The sequence below is a fragment of the Osmerus eperlanus genome, chromosome 6, assembly GCF_963692335.1.
Source record: "Osmerus eperlanus chromosome 6, fOsmEpe2.1, whole genome shotgun sequence".
NCBI classification, from domain to species: Eukaryota; Metazoa; Chordata; class Actinopteri; order Osmeriformes; family Osmeridae; genus Osmerus; species Osmerus eperlanus.
In genome coordinates this window covers 4,740,252-4,763,345 of record NC_085023.1, presented here as the reverse complement: position 1 = coordinate 4,763,345, position 23,094 = coordinate 4,740,252, and the positions used below count along the sequence as shown (strand labels likewise).

At 42.3% G+C, this 23,094-nt stretch overlaps 1 protein-coding gene across 5 annotated transcripts in view; it reads left to right on the top strand.

Moving 5' to 3' along the window:
- LOC134021969 (NACHT, LRR and PYD domains-containing protein 12-like) overlaps window positions 1-23,094 on the top strand; it is a 267,074-nt gene that overhangs the window by 49,495 nt on the left and 194,485 nt on the right. Inside the window, exons 1-10 of one of the 5 annotated variants that reach the window (XM_062463096.1) lie at window positions 497-552; window positions 3,261-3,498; window positions 11,098-11,246; window positions 11,370-11,486; window positions 11,677-11,793; window positions 14,569-14,623; window positions 14,731-14,959; window positions 15,198-17,007; window positions 17,137-17,304; window positions 22,415-22,588. In XM_062463096.1, coding sequence (XP_062319080.1) covers window positions 11,203-11,246; window positions 11,370-11,486; window positions 11,677-11,793; window positions 14,569-14,623; window positions 14,731-14,959; window positions 15,198-17,007; window positions 17,137-17,304; window positions 22,415-22,588 — 2,714 coding nt within the window. In that variant the 5' untranslated portion in view covers window positions 497-552; window positions 3,261-3,498; window positions 11,098-11,202. Of the gene's footprint in view, window positions 1-496; window positions 553-3,260; window positions 3,499-11,097; window positions 11,247-11,369; window positions 11,487-11,676; window positions 11,794-14,568; window positions 14,624-14,730; window positions 14,960-15,197; window positions 17,008-17,136; window positions 17,305-22,414; window positions 22,589-23,094 lie in introns of those variants that run through there. The other 4 variants (XM_062463097.1, XM_062463093.1, XM_062463095.1 and 1 more) reach the window with 4 other exon arrangements.

Genomic DNA, 23,094 nt, shown 5'->3' with positions numbered 1-23,094 from the left:
CTCTTTCTCTGGCTTCCTCTCCGTCTCTCCCCCTCCTTCTCTCTCTTCCCTTCTCCTGTCTTTCTCTGTCTTCCTCTCTCCTGCTCTCTCTCCCCTTCCTTCTCTCTCCCTTCCTCTGTCATTCTTTCTCTCTGCAGAACCTAGTCCTCCATCTCCTCCCTATCTTGTTCTGTAGTAGTGTTGTCTTCTATTCAGGTTCCACGTCCTACTTTGTTCAGGCAGCATTACACACTCTAGCCAGCCGATGTTAGCAGCTAACCCTGTTTCTCCTCCTCTCCTCCTCTATCCTCTCCTCCCTTCCCCATCTCCTCCTCCTCCCCCTGTCTCCCCCATTGTTGGGGCATGCATGCACCCTTACAGAAGTAAGTTCCAGTAAAGAGACTCCAAACAGGATCAACTGGTCCAAACACAAGTGTGTGTGGGTGATTGTATGTGGGTGTGACACATTCAAATACGTATGTACTGTATGTTAGTGTATATTACTGTCAGACACACACAGAACCAGATGGAGCACAGAGAGGAGGCTGATGGTGAAACCAGAGTTTTATAAAGGTCAGTACAAGGTGTTTATTCACATGTTGGAGAGTGGATGATTTCCTGTCAGTCCAGAATAGGTTATGATTAAGTAAATTAGCATCCCTAACCCTGCTCTGATGTCTTATCCTTTCAAATACTGGAGGTGTGTTTGTTTGACAGCATAGATCCTAGGCTGTACAATATAACATTGTTTCATGTCCATTAAACATGTCTAGTGTGTCTGTAAATGTGATCTTAGGCTAATGTGTGTTAGCAACACTGTCTAAACAGTCAGTGGTTAAGGACCTCCCACCTGTGCTGATTGACAGGAAGAGGATGTACTGTGTTATGAGTTAACAGTGGCCAGGGAAGGAGACCGGCTATGACATTTGGCAACAACACTGTACAAATATTGAGGCCAAGAGTGGAATCCAAGTATAACTTAATCAGAACAAAGAATCAGACGTACTAAGGGTTAATCCAGAATCATGTTCATGAACAGGTGATGGTCAGTCCAGGTACAGCAGGTCTATAGGAGCGTGGTGGTCAGTGACAGGTGAGGGTCAGTCCAGGTACAGCAGGTCTATAGGAGCGTGGTGGTCAGTGACAGGTGAGGGTCAGTCCAGGTACAGCAGGTCTATAGGAGCGTGGTGGTCAGTGACAGGTGAGGGTCAGTCCAGGTACAGCAGGTCTATAGGAGCGTGGTGGTCAGACAGGTGAGGGTCAGTCCAGGTACAGCAGGTCTATAGGAGCGTGGTGGTCAGTGACATGTGAGGGTCAGTCCAGGTACAGCAGGTCTATAGGAGCGTGGTGGTCAGTGACATGTGAGGGTCAGTCCAGGTACAGCAGGTCTATAGGAGCGAGGTGGTCAGTGACAGGTGAGGGTCAGTCCAGGTACAGCAGGTCTATAGGAGCGTGGTGGTCAGTGACAGGTGAGGGTCAGTCCAGGTACAGCAGGTCTATAGGAGCGTGGTGGTCAGTGACAGGTGATGGTCAGTCCAGGTACAGCAGGTCTATAGGAGCGTGGTGGTCAGTGACAGGTGAGGGTCAGTCCAGGTACAGCAGGTCTATAGGGGACAGTGGAGATAGGGCAGGTTTACACAGGAGAGCAGAACTGCTGGTCAGAGTGTAATAATCTGCTTCATGATTTTCACACTGTTCATGATAATGTCTCACCACACTACTTAATAACAGGTGTGTGGTGTGAAACACTGTTCATGATAATGTCTCACCACACTACTTAATAACAGGTGTGTGGTGTGAAACACTGTTCATGATAATGTCTCGCCACACTACTTAATAACAGGTGTGTGGTGTGAAACACTGTTCATGATAATGTCTCGCCACACTACTTAATAACAGGTGTGTGGTGTGAAACACTGTTCATGATAATGTCTCGCCACACTACTTAATAACAGGTGTGTGGTGTGAAACACTGTTCATGATAATGTCTCGCCACACTACTTAATAACAGGTGTGTGGTGTGAAACACTGTTCATGATAATGTCTCGCCACACTACTTAATAACAGGTGTGTGGTGTGAAACACTGTTCATGATAATGTCTCGCCACACTACTTAATAACAGGTGTGTGGTGTGAAACACTGTTCATGATAATGTCTCACCACACTACTTAATAACAGGTGTGTGGTGTGAAACACTGTTCATGATAATGTCTCACCACACTACTTAATAACAGGTGTGTGGTGTGAAACACTGTTCATGATAATGTCTCACCACACTACTTAATAACAGGTGTGTGGTGTGAAACACTGTTCATGATAATGTCTCACCACACTACTTAATAACAGGTGTGTGGTGTGAAACACTGTTCATGATAATGTCTCACCACACTACTTAATAACAGGTGTGTGGTGTGAAACACTGTTCATGATAATGTCTCACCACACTACTTAATAACAGGTGTGTGGTGTGAAACACTGTTCATGATAATGTCTCACCACACTACTTAATAACAGGTGTGTGGTGTGAAACTAGGGTGTAGAACTCAGCTCCCCCTGCTGGAGGGACTTGGCAGTGCTGCCTCAACTGAATGTGTTCAGCAACGTGATATTACAGGGGAGGTGGGCAGCATGGTCATGTCATCAGGACTAAATAGCCACATTTTCCACTTTTGTCCACTAGATGTCAGTCTAAGACTGTGATACTGCAGGCTTGCCTTCAAGTTACTAAATGGTAAACGGACTGCATTTATATAGGGCGTTTTCTACCTTAGCGGCACTTAAAGCACTTTACAATTGTTGCCTCTCATTCAACCATTCACACTCACACATACCTACGGCGGCGAGCTGCCATGCAAGGCGCCGGCCTGCCCATCGGGAGCAACTTGGGGTTCAGAGTCTTGCTCAAGGATACTTCGGCACATGACCTAGGAGGAGTCGGAGATCGAACCACCAACCTTGCGATTAACAGACGACCCTCTTTACCCCTTGAGCCACAGCCGCCCCCAATACTAATGTATATCTGAAGCTTAACACACTGAATCATTCTTTTAGGACTAACATAATAATATTAAACAAATCATTTAGCCTGTCACAGACAAACCATAACCCCATGATATTGATAATCATACTGAATTGCGTCATACATAAAAAATAGATTGATGTAACTGTAGCTTCTTAGCCATTTGTTGTTGAGTTATTCAAATCAATTAAATAAAATAATCAAACATAATCGATTTTTTAATTTCTAATTTCAGTTTTTTCACCTGTGTGTTTGTCTCAGTTCCTGCTCTGAGAATCAACTTTCAGCTCCTCCTCCTAATTCCCATTGGTGTATATACACAGGAGTGTTCCTCATCCTGTTTCCTATTGGTCCATATATGGAGGTGGGTGGGGCCTGACATGAGAGCCGTGGGGTGAGGCACAGGTAAAAGTGAAAGTCAAAATATTTTTTACAGGATCCATTTTGTGACTACAAGAATCGGTAAAGCAGATTCTCAAACTGAAAAGCAGACTTTAAAGTAAGTGATTTTACAATATTCCTTCACAGTATCATTGTGCACATACATGAACAGAGAATGTGATGTTCCAGAGTTACTTCATCTTAGTAACTAACCAGATTTTTCTAAGAGGAAGTGAAACAGCCTTTTGCTCAAGTTTGATGGCCGACATCCAACTACGATCTAACAAGATCAAAATAACATTTTTGGTTTCACTTAATCAACCAGCCATGCTGTTGTTGGTCATTTATCAAGTCTTTCTAAATCCTATATTTACAATGACATTGCTGTAATCTTGTAAACTCTATAAACATAGATAATCATACCTCCACACAGACACACGTCATAGGTTACTGATCCATCAAGGTTTTCTAAGAGGAAGTGAGGTAGTGCTCAGTACAGCTGATGGTGCAGTATGATGGAGTGGAGCTTGTTGTAAGAGGAAGTGAGGTAGTGCTCAGTACTATGGCAAGCCTTTTTAACATTTAAAAGCTAAGTTTGACTATCCGGAATTAACATTGTAGATATCAACAACGTCTTTCTGACTAGTCGTAATTACATTTTGGATAGTTGGAATTGTCATTCAAGATATCTGTAACGTAATTGTGACTAGTCGAAACTACAGTTAGAGATATCTGTAATTCAGTTTTGACTAGGCAAAACTGAATTACAGATATCTGCAATGACGTCATTGGAAACGACATTCAACTCGTCACACATCTTAAATGACAATTGCGGATATCTGTAATTCAGTTTTGACTAGACAGAATGAAAGTTAAAGATATCTCAAACGTCATTATGACTAGTGCAAATTATTGTGCATGACGTTGCTCTATTTTAGATATCCATAAATACGTAATTCCCCCTCCCCGCCATAATCAAAGTGAATGGATAAACGAGCAGTCATGGCGTTGGCTGTAATCGAAAAAACCACCAGAAAATGGCATGACCACCTAACCCTAACCCTAACCCTAACCCTAATTAAAAGTTAACAGGTGCTCCGCCTAAAGTGGGATGCGGGCCTAACAATGATTTGCATACACATACAGATATCTGCAACGTCATTTCGCCTAGTCAAAACTCAAATTCAAGATATCTGTAATTACATTTTGACTAGGCAGAATGAAAGTTACAGATATCTCAAATTTCAGATATCTCTAATCAAAATTAATTTCAAGATATCTATAACTTGATAATAGATATCTACAATTAAATTATGACTATCCCTAACTGCAGTTAAAGATATCTACAACGTCATTTTGACTAGTCATAATTCCAGTTACAGATATCTACAACGTAATTTCGCCTAGTCAAAACTTAATTTAAGATATCTCAAAATGAACATGTAGATATCTTGAATTGAGGTGAATTAAAGATATCTTGAACTGGAGTTATGACTAGTCAGAATCAAATTGTAGATATCTCAAACTGGAATTACAGATATCTACAATTCAGTTGCGGATATCCGTAATTCACATAGTGGATATCCGCAACTGAATTGTAGATATCTGTAATGATAAACCCCATACAAATGAATGTCAAAAGTGACGTCATTTGTCCTAGGAAGAATGTCTTTGTGGATATCTGAAATGACAATTATGGATAGGAAGAATGTAATTGCGGATATCTGAAATGTTCTTTTTGACTAGGCAAAACTGAATTACAGATATCTGCAACACATATCCAGTCTAGCTGTTAAATGTTAAAAAGGCTTGCCATACAGTACAGCTGATGGTGCAGTATGATGGAGTGGAGCTTGTTGTAAGAGGAAGTGAGGTAGTGCTCAGTACAGCTGATGGTGCAGTATGATGGAGTGGAGCTTGTTGTAAGAGGAAGTGAGGTAGTGCTCAGTACAGCTGATGGTGCAGTATGATGGAGTGGAGCTGGTTGTCTTCTCTTATTGGGTGTGCTCAAGCCTTCGGCGAGAGCACAACCTTTGTTCTCTCACATATATATTATTATTTATTATTGTTTATTTTCGCCCCCCTAAAACTCAATATTTGGCCTACATACACAACGGCGGTGTCAAAAGGTTCGTCTTGGTAGCGATTGCGTTGCTTCTATTGGAATTTACATTCCGTTGCATGGTTTGGGCTTAAGTTAAGTTTTTGTGGCGAAAAGTGAAGCTAACGGTGGCTAATTTGCTAGCCACAGTCACTGACGTTACTTACGTCACTAACGTCACAAAAACACGCGTGACTACCTGTAGCAGAACATTCGTTTCGCATCTGTTAACTTGGGGGATAGCTAGGCTAACTATAGCTTTACTGCAAGGCAGCTGCAGGAACGCCACAAGCAAAGAGGCCAGGGTGATAACTATTTACTCATTTTACTTTGTGATATGACACACAATTGTGATGTGTAATGTACAATATAAGCTGATATTATTAAGGAAGTACATCTACTTTCGGAAACAGTAGTCTACTATTTCACTGAAATATTAGCATCATGACATTAGCCTGTGTTGCCCGGGCAACACATACTACAGTGGTCTATGATGTATCTGTTTTCAATCGTTAAAATAAACATTCCTCACATATACATTTTCGTTGTAGGATTTATTATGACATTAGATTACAAGTAAACGATTTGTGGGTGAAATTATCATTACCTGTGGTTTCAATCCAGTGTATCACTGCAACGCTGTAGCCTACGCGAGACACTACAAAAACATTTACACAGCTGTAGGAAGTCAAACGGCGACAGAACATGTTCGGCACTCCCCTTACTTAAATCAAAAGTCTATCTAACTACTAACCTGAACTTCATTGCCACAGCCTAAACTTTGTCAATCTGTTCATGAAAATAATTAATTTCAGCCTAAACCGTACAACGGAACGTTAAATCCAATTCAACCAACGCAATCGCTACCAAGACGAACACAGCAGTAGTCTAGTCTGTACTACTACTGTACCGTAGTAGTACAATTTACCGGGGCAGCTTCTCCACACAGGGCTATATCGCATATTGCGTTGTTACTGACAATGATCGCTACCAGTGAGCTTTTTATGAATGAGCGATTTTCCACTAAATAAATGTCAAGCTTATTTACGTTTTGGGGGGCATATTTTCAGTTAGCAGATGGTACTGTTTGAATCGCGATTCCATCTTCTACTGCCGGGTAACGTCGTAGAATAATCTTCAAAGGGGGTTCTTTATTAATGAATGAATGCAATGAGTAGGCTAAATGCATGAAAATATCACGAGAAGGGAAAAAATTAAAAGGACGTTTAAGTCATAGAGATTAGGTCAATTTGTACACCGGTCTGCCAAATGTATTCGTTTTTATTCAACGATGAGGCTGCCTCTTGCCTCTTGGGGAAATGAGAAGACATCCATTTCATTCTACACTTCACTCGTATTTTCAGTTGTAAATGAGCAGCAAAAAAAAATGCTTTTAAATCTATGTCATCTTTATAAATAATAAGTATGCATTTTTATATAAAATACAGAAATATCAGTTGTAAAAATGTCATTAAAAAACGGACCCCTGTCCAACCGACGCAAGCAAGCACACCCTACAATTTCCCCAGAAATTGTACCCTCTCTAGTGTCAGTATGAGATACATGACTGAGATACTGAAGACACTGTTTTTGTTACATTGGTTGTTGGTGTTGTAGCGGGGTTTGCTCGTTTAAGATTAGCAATACTTAATTTATAATAAAGTATGTAGTTCTTGTGGGCACCACCTCTTATTGTTAAAGGGATAGAGGAAACCTTATTGAATAATATTTAAATAATAGCCTTCGTAATAATCAGTCTAATCTTAAGGAATGAATTCGTTCTAAGAGTAGAGCCAATCGTAACATCAGTGAACACGCACGTCAAAATCTTTACAATGAATTTATTCAAGTAAGGTAAACAGATCTTATGAAAAGTTGGATTATGGGTTTGATATGAGAGATTGGTTTCAATGAACAGGATGAAATGGTCTAACTTAAAGAAAGGCAGAAATTGTACAGTCAGTGATTACATCCTTACAAATCATAAACAGAGCTCACGCCAATGCCATGTCGAGGAGGAAAGAGCGTTAGCCATAGTTACGTTTGATCAGGGGTTGATCAATGATGTTGAGGGCGGTTTGCGCCAAAGGTCCATTTGAAGAATCTGAAGTCACAGCGCGGCTGCGCTGGGTCATGTGACTGAGTCTGCGGGATCTCAGTGAAGTCGCATTTGGAATTGCGTTTTTGGTCCTTCTGTTGAAACGTCCCGATAGTGACGCGTTCACTATGAAGTTGAATCTCAGGAGAAGCTTGGCGACGTCCTTTGGAACGCCAATCCTGATGGCGTTCATGCCATGGTCGGTTTCGCTGGAGTCAGAGATTGATGGTCATCTTAGGGCTTTATACAGTTCGAGGGAGGACCCGTCTGGGGTCAGATGTGGATTGGGGGAAGCTGGGTTCTCAACTCCCCCCTCCTTCCTTCACACCTACCAAAGGTGTGATCTGATCTTTGGCTGGTTCATTCGATGGTTCAAATATTGTTCTGGACATCTTGGTACAGTTACAAAATATAGTTGAATGATTGTTTTATTATGATAGCTTCGTGTAGATACCAAGAATGACGTGGTTATCTTTCAGGAAGAAGGAGTTGTTACTAGAATCAAGATTTCAGTGAACACAACATTAAAACAAAGTAACAAACATAACACAAATATCCCTCTCATAATTCTCCACCTTGTACTCTTGTGGTAAAGGTGAAGTCTCAAGACTTTCCTCAAAAGTTCTGATCAAGGTATGTTCTTTGTTCAAATCGCCGCCGAAACGGATAGCAAATGGTCGCTGGAGACGTGTTGTCTAAATCAGGCCCTTTGAAGCTTGCAAGCTAGCAGGAGGGCTGATTAGGTAGATTGGGGAGGCCCCCCCCCCCATTCTATGGTTCCTTTGCATCGGCGTTTGGTGGGTAATCAGCATACTGAGGGTGTCACAAGGGCTGATTAGGTTTGTCTGATGTGATTGAATCACTCTTCAGGTGTGGCAAGATGTTGGCTCCGTGTGGTCTTGTGGACCTCACTACATCCCCCCGGATGTCAACTTTCATAGACCGTCGTCGATGAAACTGTTGACATGAAGACAAGAGAAGAAAGACCACAGCAGCGTAACAGCATGTCACCCCCCCTCCCCAGACATTGGCATGGCTATGAGTGATTAAGCTATGACATGACATAGGAAAAAGGTTGAGAGGAAATTATTGAAACAAAAAAGAGGCACTTGAAGTGGCTTACAATGGCCGTAGCAATTGAAGCTTTGTGACTAGGGGTCTAGATGAGGGAAAAGTTGTCGGCTTTCCAATCTTTTTAAATCAAACTAGTTTCAATAAACTCATTTAGGTTATGGTTACAATTGACTGCCAAAGACGTATACAAATAACAAATAAAGGTACAAGGTAATTATAGTACATACTTTACACAATTATAGTTACTAAGTAGCTTCTTGAAGTCAACGTAACTAAACCACATTGATGAACTGCATCTAATAATGTAACTTTAGTTTGGCAACCACTGTTATTTTAAAACACAGTTAGCTGTGGGAATAGTCAATGCTCTTTTCGACAAGCTATCGTGGCGGCATAATAGGTTACGTGTAGAAACTGCATTGTTTAGTTGCTTCTAAACAAAAGTCCTTCAGGACTAAGCACTACTGTCTGTTTCCCTGAACTAGACATGTGCACCAACGTATTAGTTGGTTGGTTAATTCACTTAACCAAATAGCTACACTATTAAAATAGAGGCTATAATAAAGGCTCTTATGCTACTTTCCGTGAAGAGCTGGCCGAGGCAGATTACAACGTAAATGTCAGGGCAGCGGTGTTTCTGAGCACGCGCGTACCTCCGGTCAAACCTAGCCGCTTCCTTTGAGCTAGCTGGTCCCACACACACACTAGCAGCTATTTCACGAAAAACAATTGAATACGCACACAGCCACTGTAGCCCAGGCACAGTAGTATTAAATACATGGTGCTACATACAGTTAGAGCTCGCTCTATTTTAACAGTTCGTTTCACAAAAGTTACGATTGCTCATTTCAATCTATCTTAGCCTCACACGGGGCACCATTATGTAGCGGGGTTTGCTCGTTTAAGATTAGCAATACTTAATTTATAATAAAGTATGTAGTTCTTGTGGGCACCACCTCTTATTGTTAAAGGGATAGAGGAAACCTTATTGAATAATATTTAAATAATAGCCTTCGTAATAATCAGTCTAATCTTAAGGAATGAATTCGTTCTAAGAGTAGAGCCAATCGTAACATCAGTGAACACGCACGTCAAAATCTTTACAATGAATTTATTCAAGTAAGGTAAACAGATCTTATGAAAAGTTGGATTATGGGTTTGATATGAGAGATTGGTTTCAATGAACAGGATGAAATGGTCTAACTTAAAGAAAGGCAGAAATTGTACAGTCAGTGATTACATCCTTACAAATCATAAACAGAGCTCACGCCAATGCCATGTCGAGGAGGAAAGAGCGTTAGCCATAGTTACGTTTGATCAGGGGTTGATCAATGATGTTGAGGGCGGTTTGCGCCAAAGGTCCATTTGAAGAATCTGAAGTCACAGCGCGGCTGCGCTGGGTCATGTGACTGAGTCTGCGGGATCTCAGTGAAGTCGCATTTGGAATTGCGTTTTTGGTCCTTCTGTTGAAACGTCCCGATAGTGACGCGTTCACTATGAAGTTGAATCTCAGGAGAAGCTTGGCGACGTCCTTTGGAACGCCAATCCTGATGGCGTTCATGCCATGGTCGGTTTCGCTGGAGTCAGAGATTGATGGTCATCTTAGGGCTTTATACAGTTCGAGGGAGGACCCGTCTGGGGTCAGATGTGGATTGGGGGAAGCTGGGTTCTCAACTCCCCCCTCCTTCCTTCACACCTACCAAAGGTGTGATCTGATCTTTGGCTGGTTCATTCGATGGTTCAAATATTGTTCTGGACATCTTGGTACAGTTACAAAATATAGTTGAATGATTGTTTTATTATGATAGCTTCGTGTAGATACCAAGAATGACGTGGTTATCTTTCAGGAAGAAGGAGTTGTTACTAGAATCAAGATTTCAGTGAACACAACATTAAAACAAAGTAACAAACATAACACAAATATCCCTCTCATAATTCTCCACCTTGTACTCTTGTGGTAAAGGTGAAGTCTCAAGACTTTCCTCAAAAGTTCTGATCAAGGTATGTTCTTTGTTCAAATCGCCGCCGAAACGGATAGCAAATGGTCGCTGGAGACGTGTTGTCTAAATCAGGCCCTTTGAAGCTTGCAAGCTAGCAGGAGGGCTGATTAGGTAGATTGGGGAGGCCCCCCCCCCCATTCTATGGTTCCTTTGCATCGGCGTTTGGTGGGTAATCAGCATACTGAGGGTGTCACAAGGGCTGATTCTGATGTGATTGAATCACTCTTCAGGTGTGGCAAGATGTTGGCTCTGTGTGGTCTTGTGGACCTCACTACAGTGTTGTCAATGTTTATTAATGATCAGTTGTTGTTCTGTATGTGTTTTAATTGAGTTGTTTACATCATAGAAGGGTGTTATGAATCAGGGTAAAAAGTAAGTTATCCCATCCTTCTTCTCTTTAGGTAGCAGTTTAATAAGGTTGGATTCTAACTTGTTTGTTTACAGGTCTACAGGTCTGGCTTCAAAATACTTCTACTAATAAGACCCTGAAGAGGAACGTTCTGTATTTTAGAGTGTGGAGGGAGAGAGGAGGGTGGTACTGCCTCTAAAATGAGTCTCTCTGGGGAACATGACATGGACACCAAAGCTAAGAGGTAAGATGAGAATCCATAACTGTTCATGACTGTTCTCCATCTCAGAGCTCAGCAGTGATATTATGACATCATCATTAGTCAGAATAAATGAGAGACTGAAGGTCTGTCTCTGTTGTGTTGAAGCCCAATCCAGCAGGAGAGACCAGCCTCACCTGTACCCAGCTGTGTGTCCATGAAGAGTGACAGGTCTATGGATCAACCTTTCACATTCAGAGACAAAAACATTACTACTAAACAGAGGTAAGAACATGGTCTATTAATAATAACATTGTCTCTGGGACAGTGAGACCTTTCTCTGTATTTATCTAAAAACACATCTAATCCAGTGCTATGATGATCAACCTACTTAATCTCCTTAGAATATGTACGTATATTTATCTCTTCACCTAAAGAAGCTTTGTTACTGTAATATTTGTGTTGTGTCTAACAGGATCAAACGTCAGAGACCAGCCTCACCTGTACCCAGCTGTGTGTCCATGAAGAGTGACAGGTCTATGGATCTACCTCCCACCTTCAGTGATGGAGGAGGAGCTTCTAATGAGGAAGGGTATGTACTGACCTCTCATGGTGTTCAATGTTATGTGATGAAGGTGACATGTTGTGAAGAAGCTGTCTCTACTGGGACTCAACATTCCTATATTATAATATATTTGTCTTATAGTTTGTTTGTGATTATAATGATAGTGTTTAAATGTATTTGGGCCCATATGAATCAATGCAGCATTTATTATTCATGTCAGAGCACAACCTGCTGTTGTGTATTTGTGTTTTCTCCAAATTCCAAGTACAAAAACTGGTCAGGAATGTCAGCAGAGTTTAAAAAGTTTATTTAGTCTTTACAGCGGTCAAAATCTCAACAAACAACAAGACAGAGACCGTTCCTCAGGTAGTGTGGGCTAGGAGATGTGATTATGAAGACAGTCTTGTAGTACAGTTGTTGGTAGAGGGGAGGAGTAACACTATTAGCATAGGGTGCTAAACTCTTCACTCTGGTGGCAGAACTAGGGTTAGGGTTAGACTAGAGCAGGGTCATAAGTGGGGCAGGGTCATAACTGGAGCAGGGTCATAACTGGGGCAGGGTCATAACTGGGGCAGGGTCATAACTGGGGCACACATCTGTGTGTGTCTGAGGCCCACATCACCAAAACAATGTTGCTCTACATATATGTGTCACAACCCTGCTCCTGGAGAGATACCATCCTGAAGGTTTATATTCCAACCCTGCTCCTGGAGAGATACCATCCTGTAGGTTTATATTCCGCTATTGAGAGAGACCATCCTGTAGTTTTACACTCCAACCCTGCTCCTGGAAAGATACTCTCCTGTAGACACAAACACCAGCTCTAACCAGTTCAGCTCTGGATAAGAGCGTCTGCTAAATGACTAAATGTAAATGTAACCTGAATGTGAGCTTAGAACACAGACGTCTCCTCCTAGTGGAAGCCTTCAGTTAAACCAGTCCTAAACTAACCAGGTAGTTATAACTTCTCCATTTTAAAATACTTGACATATAATGTCAATACTGAGTTTTTGTATAATAGCTTTACATGCAATAAAAAGAGATCAGTGACAAACATAACCTCCCTCTCCCTACACACACATTCACACAAACACACACACATGCACAGATGTTTGGTCACCCTAGTCATAACCTCCATGCACACACACACACACACACACACACACACACACACACACACACACACAGACAGCATGAGAGTCAAAGCCCTGCAGGTACCAGGCCTGGTATGAGCACAGACCGGGCGGGGCTCAGCCCACTTAGACTGCTTGAGACCAGAAGGTCTTAAACTCCTGGGTGGAGGAGTGCTGCAGTGTCTAAAGCAGGCTGCTAGCAAACATGCAGCCCTGTGTGAGGTGGACCCTGATGTCATTCTTCAGTGTCTGGTTGAAGCCAGAATCAGACATGGGTGTAGGTTTAGGGGGGATGCTAGGTAGGCTACTAGTCCCCACCAATATTTAAGATGACAAAAGTGTAGCGAACACCTTTGTGCTGCTATTCCGACGGCCAGGAGGCGACAGTACAAGAAATGCCGTCATTTGATTGGCTGAAAACCCGAAGGGGGGAGGGTTACCTGACACGCTACACGCATGTACATGTTTGCCCCTTTTTGTGCATTGTAGATTAGCTATGCCACCCAAGAAGAAGAAAGGGGACTTTTTCATAAAGCAGTGTAAGTCAGGCAAAATAACTAGCCACACAAACAAACTAGCAGTGGTAGTGACCTTGGTCATTGAATGTTAATCAGCCTACCTTAAGTTAGAATCTTGCAGTCACAATAAACAGTTGATCTGAGACATTTTTCATTTCTATATTCTGTTTATGTAGTGTATTTATGAGTGTAGCCAAACAATGCAGATAAATAAAAGGGAGACCACCGGATTCAGTTTAACCCTTGTGCTGCCTTCCGGTCATTGTGAACCTTCGGGTCATTGTGACTCATCGTCGTGTTGCGACAACTTTACCTAATACAAAAATAAAGTGAAGCATTTTCTTTTACTAGAACTAGAACTATAAACTATAAACATACTATAAACACTACTGTCTAAACTAAACACTTCTCAGTCAAAGTTCACTTCTCAGCCTTGAGGGGGTGGTGGGGATGGATGTCCCACCAAATCTGAGACCAAACCTACGCCCTTGGAATCAGTCGTAATCAAATGGTATATGTCTCTCCATACATATTTATTAACGAACAAACAATTGAACACAGAAACAACCATCTTTAACACACAAACATTAGACAATACACATGACAATCTGCAGATCGGCTCAAACACGGAGAGGGTCTAAAGTCATCATGGGGAGTCAGGTGGCTGAGTGGTTAGGGAATCGGGCTAGTAATCAGTAGGTTGCTGATTCGATTCCCGGCCGTGCAAAATGACGTTGTGTCCTTGGGCAAGGCACTTCACCCTACTTGCCTTGGGGGGAATGTCCCTGTAGGCTACTACATGTAAATCACCTGTCTCCTGCATTTCATTCATCAGACAATAACACAAAACCGTGCATCTAAAAGCACCAAAATACCTCAACGGATTCTGATGCCCAACACATCTTCAGCTGCAAAATTAAATTTGTCAAACGTATTAAGGAAATTATTGATTACTCAGACAGCTAGTGTCCAACAGGAAACCCCCTAATGGAAAGGAATGAATCAGTGCCATCTAGTGGTATAGAAGATAGTTTACTCTGTGTCACTCTTAAACAGAGTGTCTGTGTGTATGCATGAATGGAGACAGTTCAGTATTTTGGTCTTAGATATCTAGCCCATGTGGTTCATGTGTTGTCATCTGTTGTCCGCAGGGATCAACAGAAGTCAGACCAGAGTCACCATGACGACTTGTCTTCTATATTCACAGTGAGTTTTGTGTTCATTTAAAGTACAAACAAGACATAATTTGAATCCGATTGTACCACTGTGTATAGAGTTCCTGGTTCCTCTGATATCTTCCCTCTCTGTTTCAGGTGCTTGAGGAGACTGTCATCAGGTTTGTGAAGGAAGAGCTGAAGAGGATAAAGAGGATTCTGAGTTCAGATTTCCCAGAAGGCTTAGAGAGTCAGAGGGAGGACCAGGAAGTGGTGGACCCTGAATATCAGAAGCAGGAGAGCAGTGCCAGAAAGGGAGCTCTGAAGATCACACTGCACGTCCTGAGGAACATGAACCAGAAGGAGCTGGCTGACACTCTGGAGGAAAGTAAGAGACTCCATATTTAGTCTTAGTTGACCGACTGATGGTTTATGATGAAGATACAGGTTAAGAGAACCAGAGTAACTTTCAACTGGCAAAGTCCAATGATGGAAAATCAATGTTTATGTATAAGCCATCAATGTCTGCCGTATTTAGAATAGGAAAAACTATTCTGAACTGTTAAGTAACTTTGTCTTGCAAACTAAAGCCCTGTTAATAATAACATCTGTGTTTGGTCATTCAGGAGAGCTTTCTCATCATAGACTCTCACGTAAACTCAAATCTAAACTGAAGAAGAAGTTTCAGACTATCTTTGAGGGCATAGCTCAACAAGGAAACCCAACTCTTAATAAGATCTACACAGACGTCTACATCACAGAGGGTGAGAGTGCAGAGGTCAATAAAGAACATGAGGTGAGACAGATTGAGACAGCATCCAGGAAATCAGCAAGACCAGAGACAGCCATCAGATGCAACAACATCTTTAAACCCTCAGCTGGACGAGACACACCTATCAGAATTGTTCTGACAAAAGGAGTTGCTGGCATCGGAAAAACTGTCTCTGTGCAGAAGTTCATCACGGACTGGGCTGAGGGACTAGCCAATCAGGAAATCCAGTTCATCTTTCCTCTGCCGTTTCGAGAGCTGAATTTGTTGAAGAAAAAAGAGTTCAGTCTGATGGAACTTGTCCATCACTTCTTCTCAGAAACCAGACAATCAGGAATCTCCAACTATGACAAGTACAACGTTCTGTTTGTATTTGACGGTCTGGATGAGTGTCGACTGCCCTTAGCCTTCAAAAAGAACAAGAGCTGGTGTGATGTCACAGAGTCCACCTCAGTGGATGTGCTGCTGACCAACCTGATCAAAGGAAACCTGCTTCCCTCTGCTCTCATCTGGATCACCACTCGACCTGCAGCAGCCAATCAGATCCCTTCAGAGTGTGTGAATCTGGTGACAGAGGTACGAGGGTTCAATGATGATCAGAAGGATGAGTACATCATGAAGAGATGCAGTGATGAGATCCTGGCCAAGAGAATCATCTCACACATCAAGGCATCAAGGACTCTCTACATCATGTGCCACATTCCAGTCTTCTCCCTAATGTGTGTGACAGTCCTGGAGCACATGCTGAGAACCGAGAAGAAAGAGAAGATGCCCAAGACCCTGACTGAGATGTACACAGCCTTCCTGGTGTTACAGACCAAACAGAAGAAGGTGAAGTATCATGGGAAAACTGAGACAGATCCACACTGGGATAAAGAGAGCATTAAGAGCATTCTGTCACTGGGAAAACTGGCCTTTCACCAGCTGGACAAAGGCAACCTGATTTTCTATGAGAAAGACCTGACAGAGTGTGGCATTGATGTCCGTGATGCCTCAGTGTACTCAGGAGTGTTCACACAGATCTTCAGACAGGATGGTAAAGTCTTCCAGGAAAAGGTGTTCTGCTTTGTCCATCTGAGCTTTCAGGAGTTTCTGGCTGCTGTGTTTGTGTTTCTCTCATTCATCAACAACAAGCAGAATCTGATGTCTGAGACTCCATCAGTTTCCAGCTCCAGCAAACTTTTGGCTCTTTTCAGAGTGAAACCAGAAGTCAGATTCTACAAGAGTGCTGTGGACAAGGCCTTGCAGAGTAAGACTGGAAACCTGGACCTTTTCCTCCGCTTCCTCCTGGGCCTCTCAATGGAGTCCAATCAGACTGACTTACGAGGCCTACTGACTCAGACAAGTAACAAGACAGAGAGCCATGAGGAAACAGTCAAGTACATCAAGGAGAAGATCAGAGAGGAGTCCTCTCCAGAGAGATGCATGAATCTGTTCCACTGTCTGAATGAACTGAATGACCATTCTCTGGTGGAGGAGATCCAACAGTACCTGAGCTCAGGAAGTCTCTCCAGTGAGGAGCTCTCATCTACACAGAGGTCAGCTCTGTTCTTTGTGTTGCTGACTTCAGAAAAGAAGATGGACGTGTTTGACCTGAAGATATACTCCAGATCAGAGGAAGGTCTTCTGAGGCTGCTGCCAGTGGTCAAAGACTCCAAAACTGCTCTGTATGTATAAAGCAATTTTAATAATGATATGATTTAGGACATATTGTGATGTGATATTTGATTATCGTATGATCCTATTGTACAAACTATGACTGTGATGATGTGTCATGTTCTCCTTATGTCATGCAGGCTGAATGACTGTAACCTCTCAGAACGGTGCTGTGAAGCGCTGGCCTCAGCTCTCCCCTCCTCCGAGCTTACAGAGCTGGACTTGAGTAACAACAACCTGGGGGATTCAGGCATGAAGCTGCTCTCTGCTGGACTGGGGAATCCACTCTGCAAACTGGAGACACTGAGGTCTGTATTCATGTTCAACATGAGACAATAACAAAGTTATAATAGCACAATGTCTTTGTATGGTTGATTATAGACAATATCATTTATTCTCAAGTTGGGTATAAACATCATGCCAAGAATAAGATATGCTTTCTGTCATCAGTGAGGAGTAGTTTGATAAGTATTCAATGGTATTCTGCATAACTTGGTTGTAACGAGTGGTTATTTGAGTTATTGTTGCCTTTCCATCATCTCGAACCGGTCTGCCCATTCTCCTCTCACCTCTGACATCAACAAGGACTCAGAAGTCCTTTATATATGGCGTGACCTCTTGACCACAGCAAGAGACAACCTCACATATTTATAGAAAATCTGCATATCAATAGAGAAAAACACTTTAGCCTTCAGTGGACGAATACGTGAATGTTTGCTGTTAGAAGATAAACTGTCTCTGAAATAAAGATTGCTAATCAAGTGGAATCAGCCGGGCGCAATGCAAGTGAACTCTCAAACAGTGGAGTGCCGGTGAGGGAGATGAATACACTGCCAAAGAAGGAACAAAAACGTCCAAACACAGGTTACTCAAGAAAAAGTCAAACTAATTCTAAATGTACACGAAAATGTTACCGTTTTGACTCGGATAAGCACCTGTCAAACTCCACAAAATGCCCTGCTGCAAAAAAAATATGCAAAACATGTGGAAAGACTGGACATGTTGCTAAAGTGTGCCGCTCAGGTCAAAAACATGAGGTGAGGGAGGTGGTTATTCCTGAGCTGACGGTCTTCTTTCTAAAAGATACTGTACCAAAAGATAAGAAAATAATGTGCACTATATGCAGCCATTCCAGATGATAGTGGATACTGGATCATCAGTGTCATTGCAGCCTGCTGAGGTTTATGAGAACTCATTCTGTGATGTACCCTTGAAACAAACTGAGATTCCTCTGGTGATGTACTCAAGACAGGGAATCCCAGTTTTGGGACAACTGGAAACAAATGGATACATGATGGATGTTCTGCTCCAGCCTCATTTGACATTGTAGAATCAGGTTCACCACTTCTCAGGTTAGACTTAATCCAGGCACTGAAAATGGTCATTGTGAGAAACAGAGTAAAACTCAGATCAGAACAGACAGTGAGAGAAATAGTGGTTCCACCCTTGCCTGCCCCTACAGCTTCACCTCTACCTACCATGGGCTGTGTGAAAAACTTAGTGCAGAAAGTAGAAGTAAGAGATTATGTGAAACCTATGCAGCAGAAATAGGAGGCTGCCCTTCTCTGTCAAGAATGCTGTTTTGGCTGAATTAAGACTTCTGCTAGACGCTGACATCATCGAGAAGATAGACCCTTCTCCCTGGGTGTCGCCAATCGTTGTGACTCAATGAAAGAGCTCAACAAGAATACGGATGTGTACGGACTTCAGGGAGCCCAACAAGGCGGTGGTAACTGATTGTTACCCCATTCCTCACATGGAGGAGCTCTTTTCAGAACTCAGGGGAGAAACCATGTTCTCCACCATCGACCTCACAAATGCTTACTACCAGGTTCCTCTACATGAGGACAGCAGAGGCCTTCATAACCCATGAGGGGCTTTTCAGATACAAGCGAGTTTGTTATGGACTAGCATCTCAGCATTTCAGAAAAGGATGTCCATAGTGCCGCAAGGTCTACCTGGAGTTTGTGATGAAATCATTGTCTACTCATCTTGCCGTGCTGATCATGAAACTCGCCTGAAAGCGGTACTCTACAGGTTACATGACGCTGGACTACATCTGAATACAGCGAAGTGTAAATACTACCAGAAAAACCTGACCTACCTGGGACACACCATAAGTCTGACTTTACGGATGCCTGCTTCTCCTGTCCAGAGCTACGTAAGCTGCAAGTCTACATGACCATAGGGTGGCCTGCGTCATCCAAAGGCCTGCCGACAGACATGATGCCTTACTACCAAATTAGGAAGGAACTTTCCATGAAAGAGTCACTTATTCTGAGACGGAGTCACAGAATAGTGGTGCCAGTAAGGCTACGTTCTCACATGGTACACCGAGCACACGAGAGCCATCAAGGCATCGTCCATACAAAACAGAGACTCAGAGACCTGTACTGGTGGCCTAAGATGGATGCACTGGAGCAGTGTGTCATTACCACCTGTGTGTCCTGACAGTTGAATGATAAGACAGCAAAGGCAAAGGGACTTGCACTGGACATTTTGGACCCATTTGAAAGGGGTCCTGTTGACTGTAAGTTTGCTATTACTATGATGGAGTACTATTCTAAGTGGCCAGAGGTTTGTTTTGCTCCACAATGTACAACAGCTACAGTGATATGACGTTTTATGAGCACCGTGTTTAGTGAAAAAGGAAACCCCATGGCTGTGGTGACAGATAATAGCCCACAGCTAACATCGTCAGAAATGTCCTCTTTCTTAAAAGAACGAGTTATCGCACACATCAGGACTACAATCTACCATCCGGAAGGAAATTGAGTTGTAGAATGACTAAACGGTGTAAAGAAAGCATCATCACAGCACAGAGAGAGAAAATTCTGTGGAAAACTCACGTCATTGAGTTCCTTCCAGTTTATAGAGCTCCACCACATGCGACCACAGGGACGTCACCCTTCCAGCTCCTGTATGGAAGACAGATGAAAACCAACCTCTTTGTCAAGCCAAAGCTCACCACTGTTCAGGACCAGGAACTAAGAGACAGCTGCAAAGAATCAGTTACACATGAAAGAGTACACTGATGCCAAGAGACGTGCTAAGACTCCTAAATTGCACCCAGGAAGTCTTGTGCATGTAAGAAACCATGTGCATGTCAAGAAAGGAAAGTCAAAGTTCAGTGAGCCTCATAAAGTGACACAGCAGAAAGGAGCTTTGGGTAGTGTTAACAATCTGTATGCCCTTGCCCAAAGGGTAATACAATACAGCTTAATTTAATTTTCAACCTTAAACCTATTTCGCATTGAAACACAACCTGTCATTCATCAAACTTTGTGAACATCTGGGGTTTCCCTCTTCACAGTGGAAACATTTTGACTTTAATCTGTGAACACCACTTGTTTTATTACAACACTGAAATGTGCAGTCATGGCTTTCGCAAAGAGAGAAATGGAGGTACTGTCATCTTCAGCACCTTTATAGACTGTAACCTAAATCAGTAGCACACATAATCTCAATTTCTTATTGTGTACGTGTGTGTCTGTGGTTGTTGTGATGTATTTTTATGAATGTTAGGGTCACTACGAAAAGTAAGACATTTGAAGTTAAAAAAAGAACTATTTGAGGGTTTTCTCTGCTGTTAAATATAATAGCAGTCATGTTTGACCCTGAAGACAACACAAGGGTTAAGATATACTATTCATCATATTATTGTACATTTACCTGGGCAGTGAGTTTAGCATCTGGCGGCTGTTGTTCCTGTGGTTGACGCCTCTTCCACTACATGAAGGGTTTCAAATTAGGAATGGCAAGAAAAGTGTGCTTGATGTATAATGCTACTGTATATACTGTATATATGTATGGAACTGGCTATTCACATTTATTCTGACATACTTTACTTCATAAAATGGTAGTATTCCATCTGAGATGCAGGGAGAGTCAACCAAATGCCCCATACCGAGTGAGATTTCAAACACATATCTGCTCTTTAAAAAAGGGAAGAAAGAAAGTTGAACACAGAACGTCAGTCTTTTATTGATCCTTTGCACAGATCACAAAAGGTGACATTGGCCATAAAATGTATTGAGGTTGGCCCTGCTAATGCGTCCTAACATTAAGAGCACAGAATGCAAACATGACTGTTACAACTTAAAACTAGAATTTTGGAAAGAATATAAAATGTTGAAATAGCCTATATAAAGACATAGGCATGATGGTGTTAAATGATTATCTGTAATCCATGAACAGCATACTAATATAGCAGTTCCTCTTCTCGCAGGGAGTGCAGAGCCAATAGGCAGTCAGGTTATCTAATGACTTAACATAGTTAAATAAATACTGACAGGCATTCTCTGTTATTTAAAAAAAATATTTATTTGCTAGATACGTTTTTTGAATACTTTTGGTTAATTTCATTTCCATTTAATTTCCCCTTTAATTTTTTAGAAGAACTTCTTATATTGTCCAATAGCCTGAAGTGTTTGATGGCACACTCAGTCATGTGATCTCTGTCTCTGTATCAGTTATCCATGTTGCTAAAAAGAACACTGTTACCTGAAGGCGTCTGAAGGGAACCAGATGTCTATCTGCTCAGAAAATTCGAAGCTAGAGAACAATGTACCATCTGAAAGTTAAAGTCTATTAGTAGCCGGTCCAGAACAAATACGTTTACTGAGGCTTTTTACAGTAATTTAGAAGCAAATTACCTCAGGTTTACCACAGAAAATTCTCAGGGTATAAACCAGGATGTTTTGTAGCTAATAGGCTACAGAGCGACTGAAGGGGGATATTCTTCAGTTGGAATCCAACTCAGTGGAACAAGTTCGGCAGGTAGGCTGATATTTTACCACTTTATTTGTATAAATTACGTTTTAGTTGACTGCGGCAGGGTGTGGGGAATGGGAGGTAGTTACAAATAGCTAGAAAGAGGCAGCAGGAGAGGGCTTTGTCGGGAAAGTAGCTGGTCGCTGTTGTTTATTAGGTTGTCATGACTTCATGAGTGATTCACGTCCTGTCACTGTTCAGTTGCTCATCCTCCTCGATATCGTGATATTTAATACAATTCTGAAGCAGCGGCGGCAATGATGATCTACGTCGAGCTGTCATAGAACTCGGTTTAGAGAGGGAAAGGTCACGTGGCCGTGAACAATGCTTTCTGCAATGGTGGATAGATATGATCCATGTTCTATGTCTCTCCTACTGCTTAAGAATAGGGGCTATAGCCCCAACTAATTTGTTGTGTTCATTCAAGTCAAGTTTGGCTTTATGTAGCAGACGTCCTGATGTTCCATAGAACTACTAGCACCAAACTGAACACAAACCTAACCTTCCTGAACTGGGGGGAAAGGTCACTCTGTCTAATGAGGGGGAGGAGCAGCTATGACAGCACCTGCCAAATGAACCCCTCTGTGCTGACTCACTCTGGAGGCCCAGATGGATTCTGTCACAACATTGATCCTCTTTCTACAGGTTGTCAGGCTGTCTGGTCACAGAGGAAGGCTGTGCTTCTCTGGCCTCAGCTCTGAGGTCCAACCCCTTCCACCTGAGGGAACTGGACCTGAGCTACAATCATCCAGGAGAAAAAGGATCGAAGCTGCTCTCTGCTGGACTGGAGGATCCACACTGCAGACTGGAGAAACTCAAGTAAGGACATGTTTGTGTTTTTATATACCTCTTAATGTAATGTTGCTTAACACTGAATATACATCTAAGTATGTTAATAGGCCTTGCATTTTATGATTATACAATCACAGACTGCGTGTTTATTTAGGACAGTGGGTTAGGAAGAGAGAAGCCCTATATAATCTACAATAGCCTTTAGTGCAATTATGACTATATAGCTACAATCCTAATTGTATTTCCTGGGGTCTATTCCAGAAAGTGGGTTGAAGTGAAAACAGTGAGTTTGTTAACCCTGAGATGAGGGAAACTCTGGGTTTTCTGTTCCAGAAAGAGAGGAAACACAAACTCTGGTTAAGTTACCACGGTAACTGATGGTAACTAACCTAACCTGCTTGCTGGCAGCTTTTGTTTAACAAACCATGAATTTCTCCCTCTCTCCTCCCTCATGCCGAGCCTGAAGCAACTATCAGACATGGGGTGTCCTTTCCTCATCCAGGGCTCCAGACTAACTTGTTTTACTAGGAGCA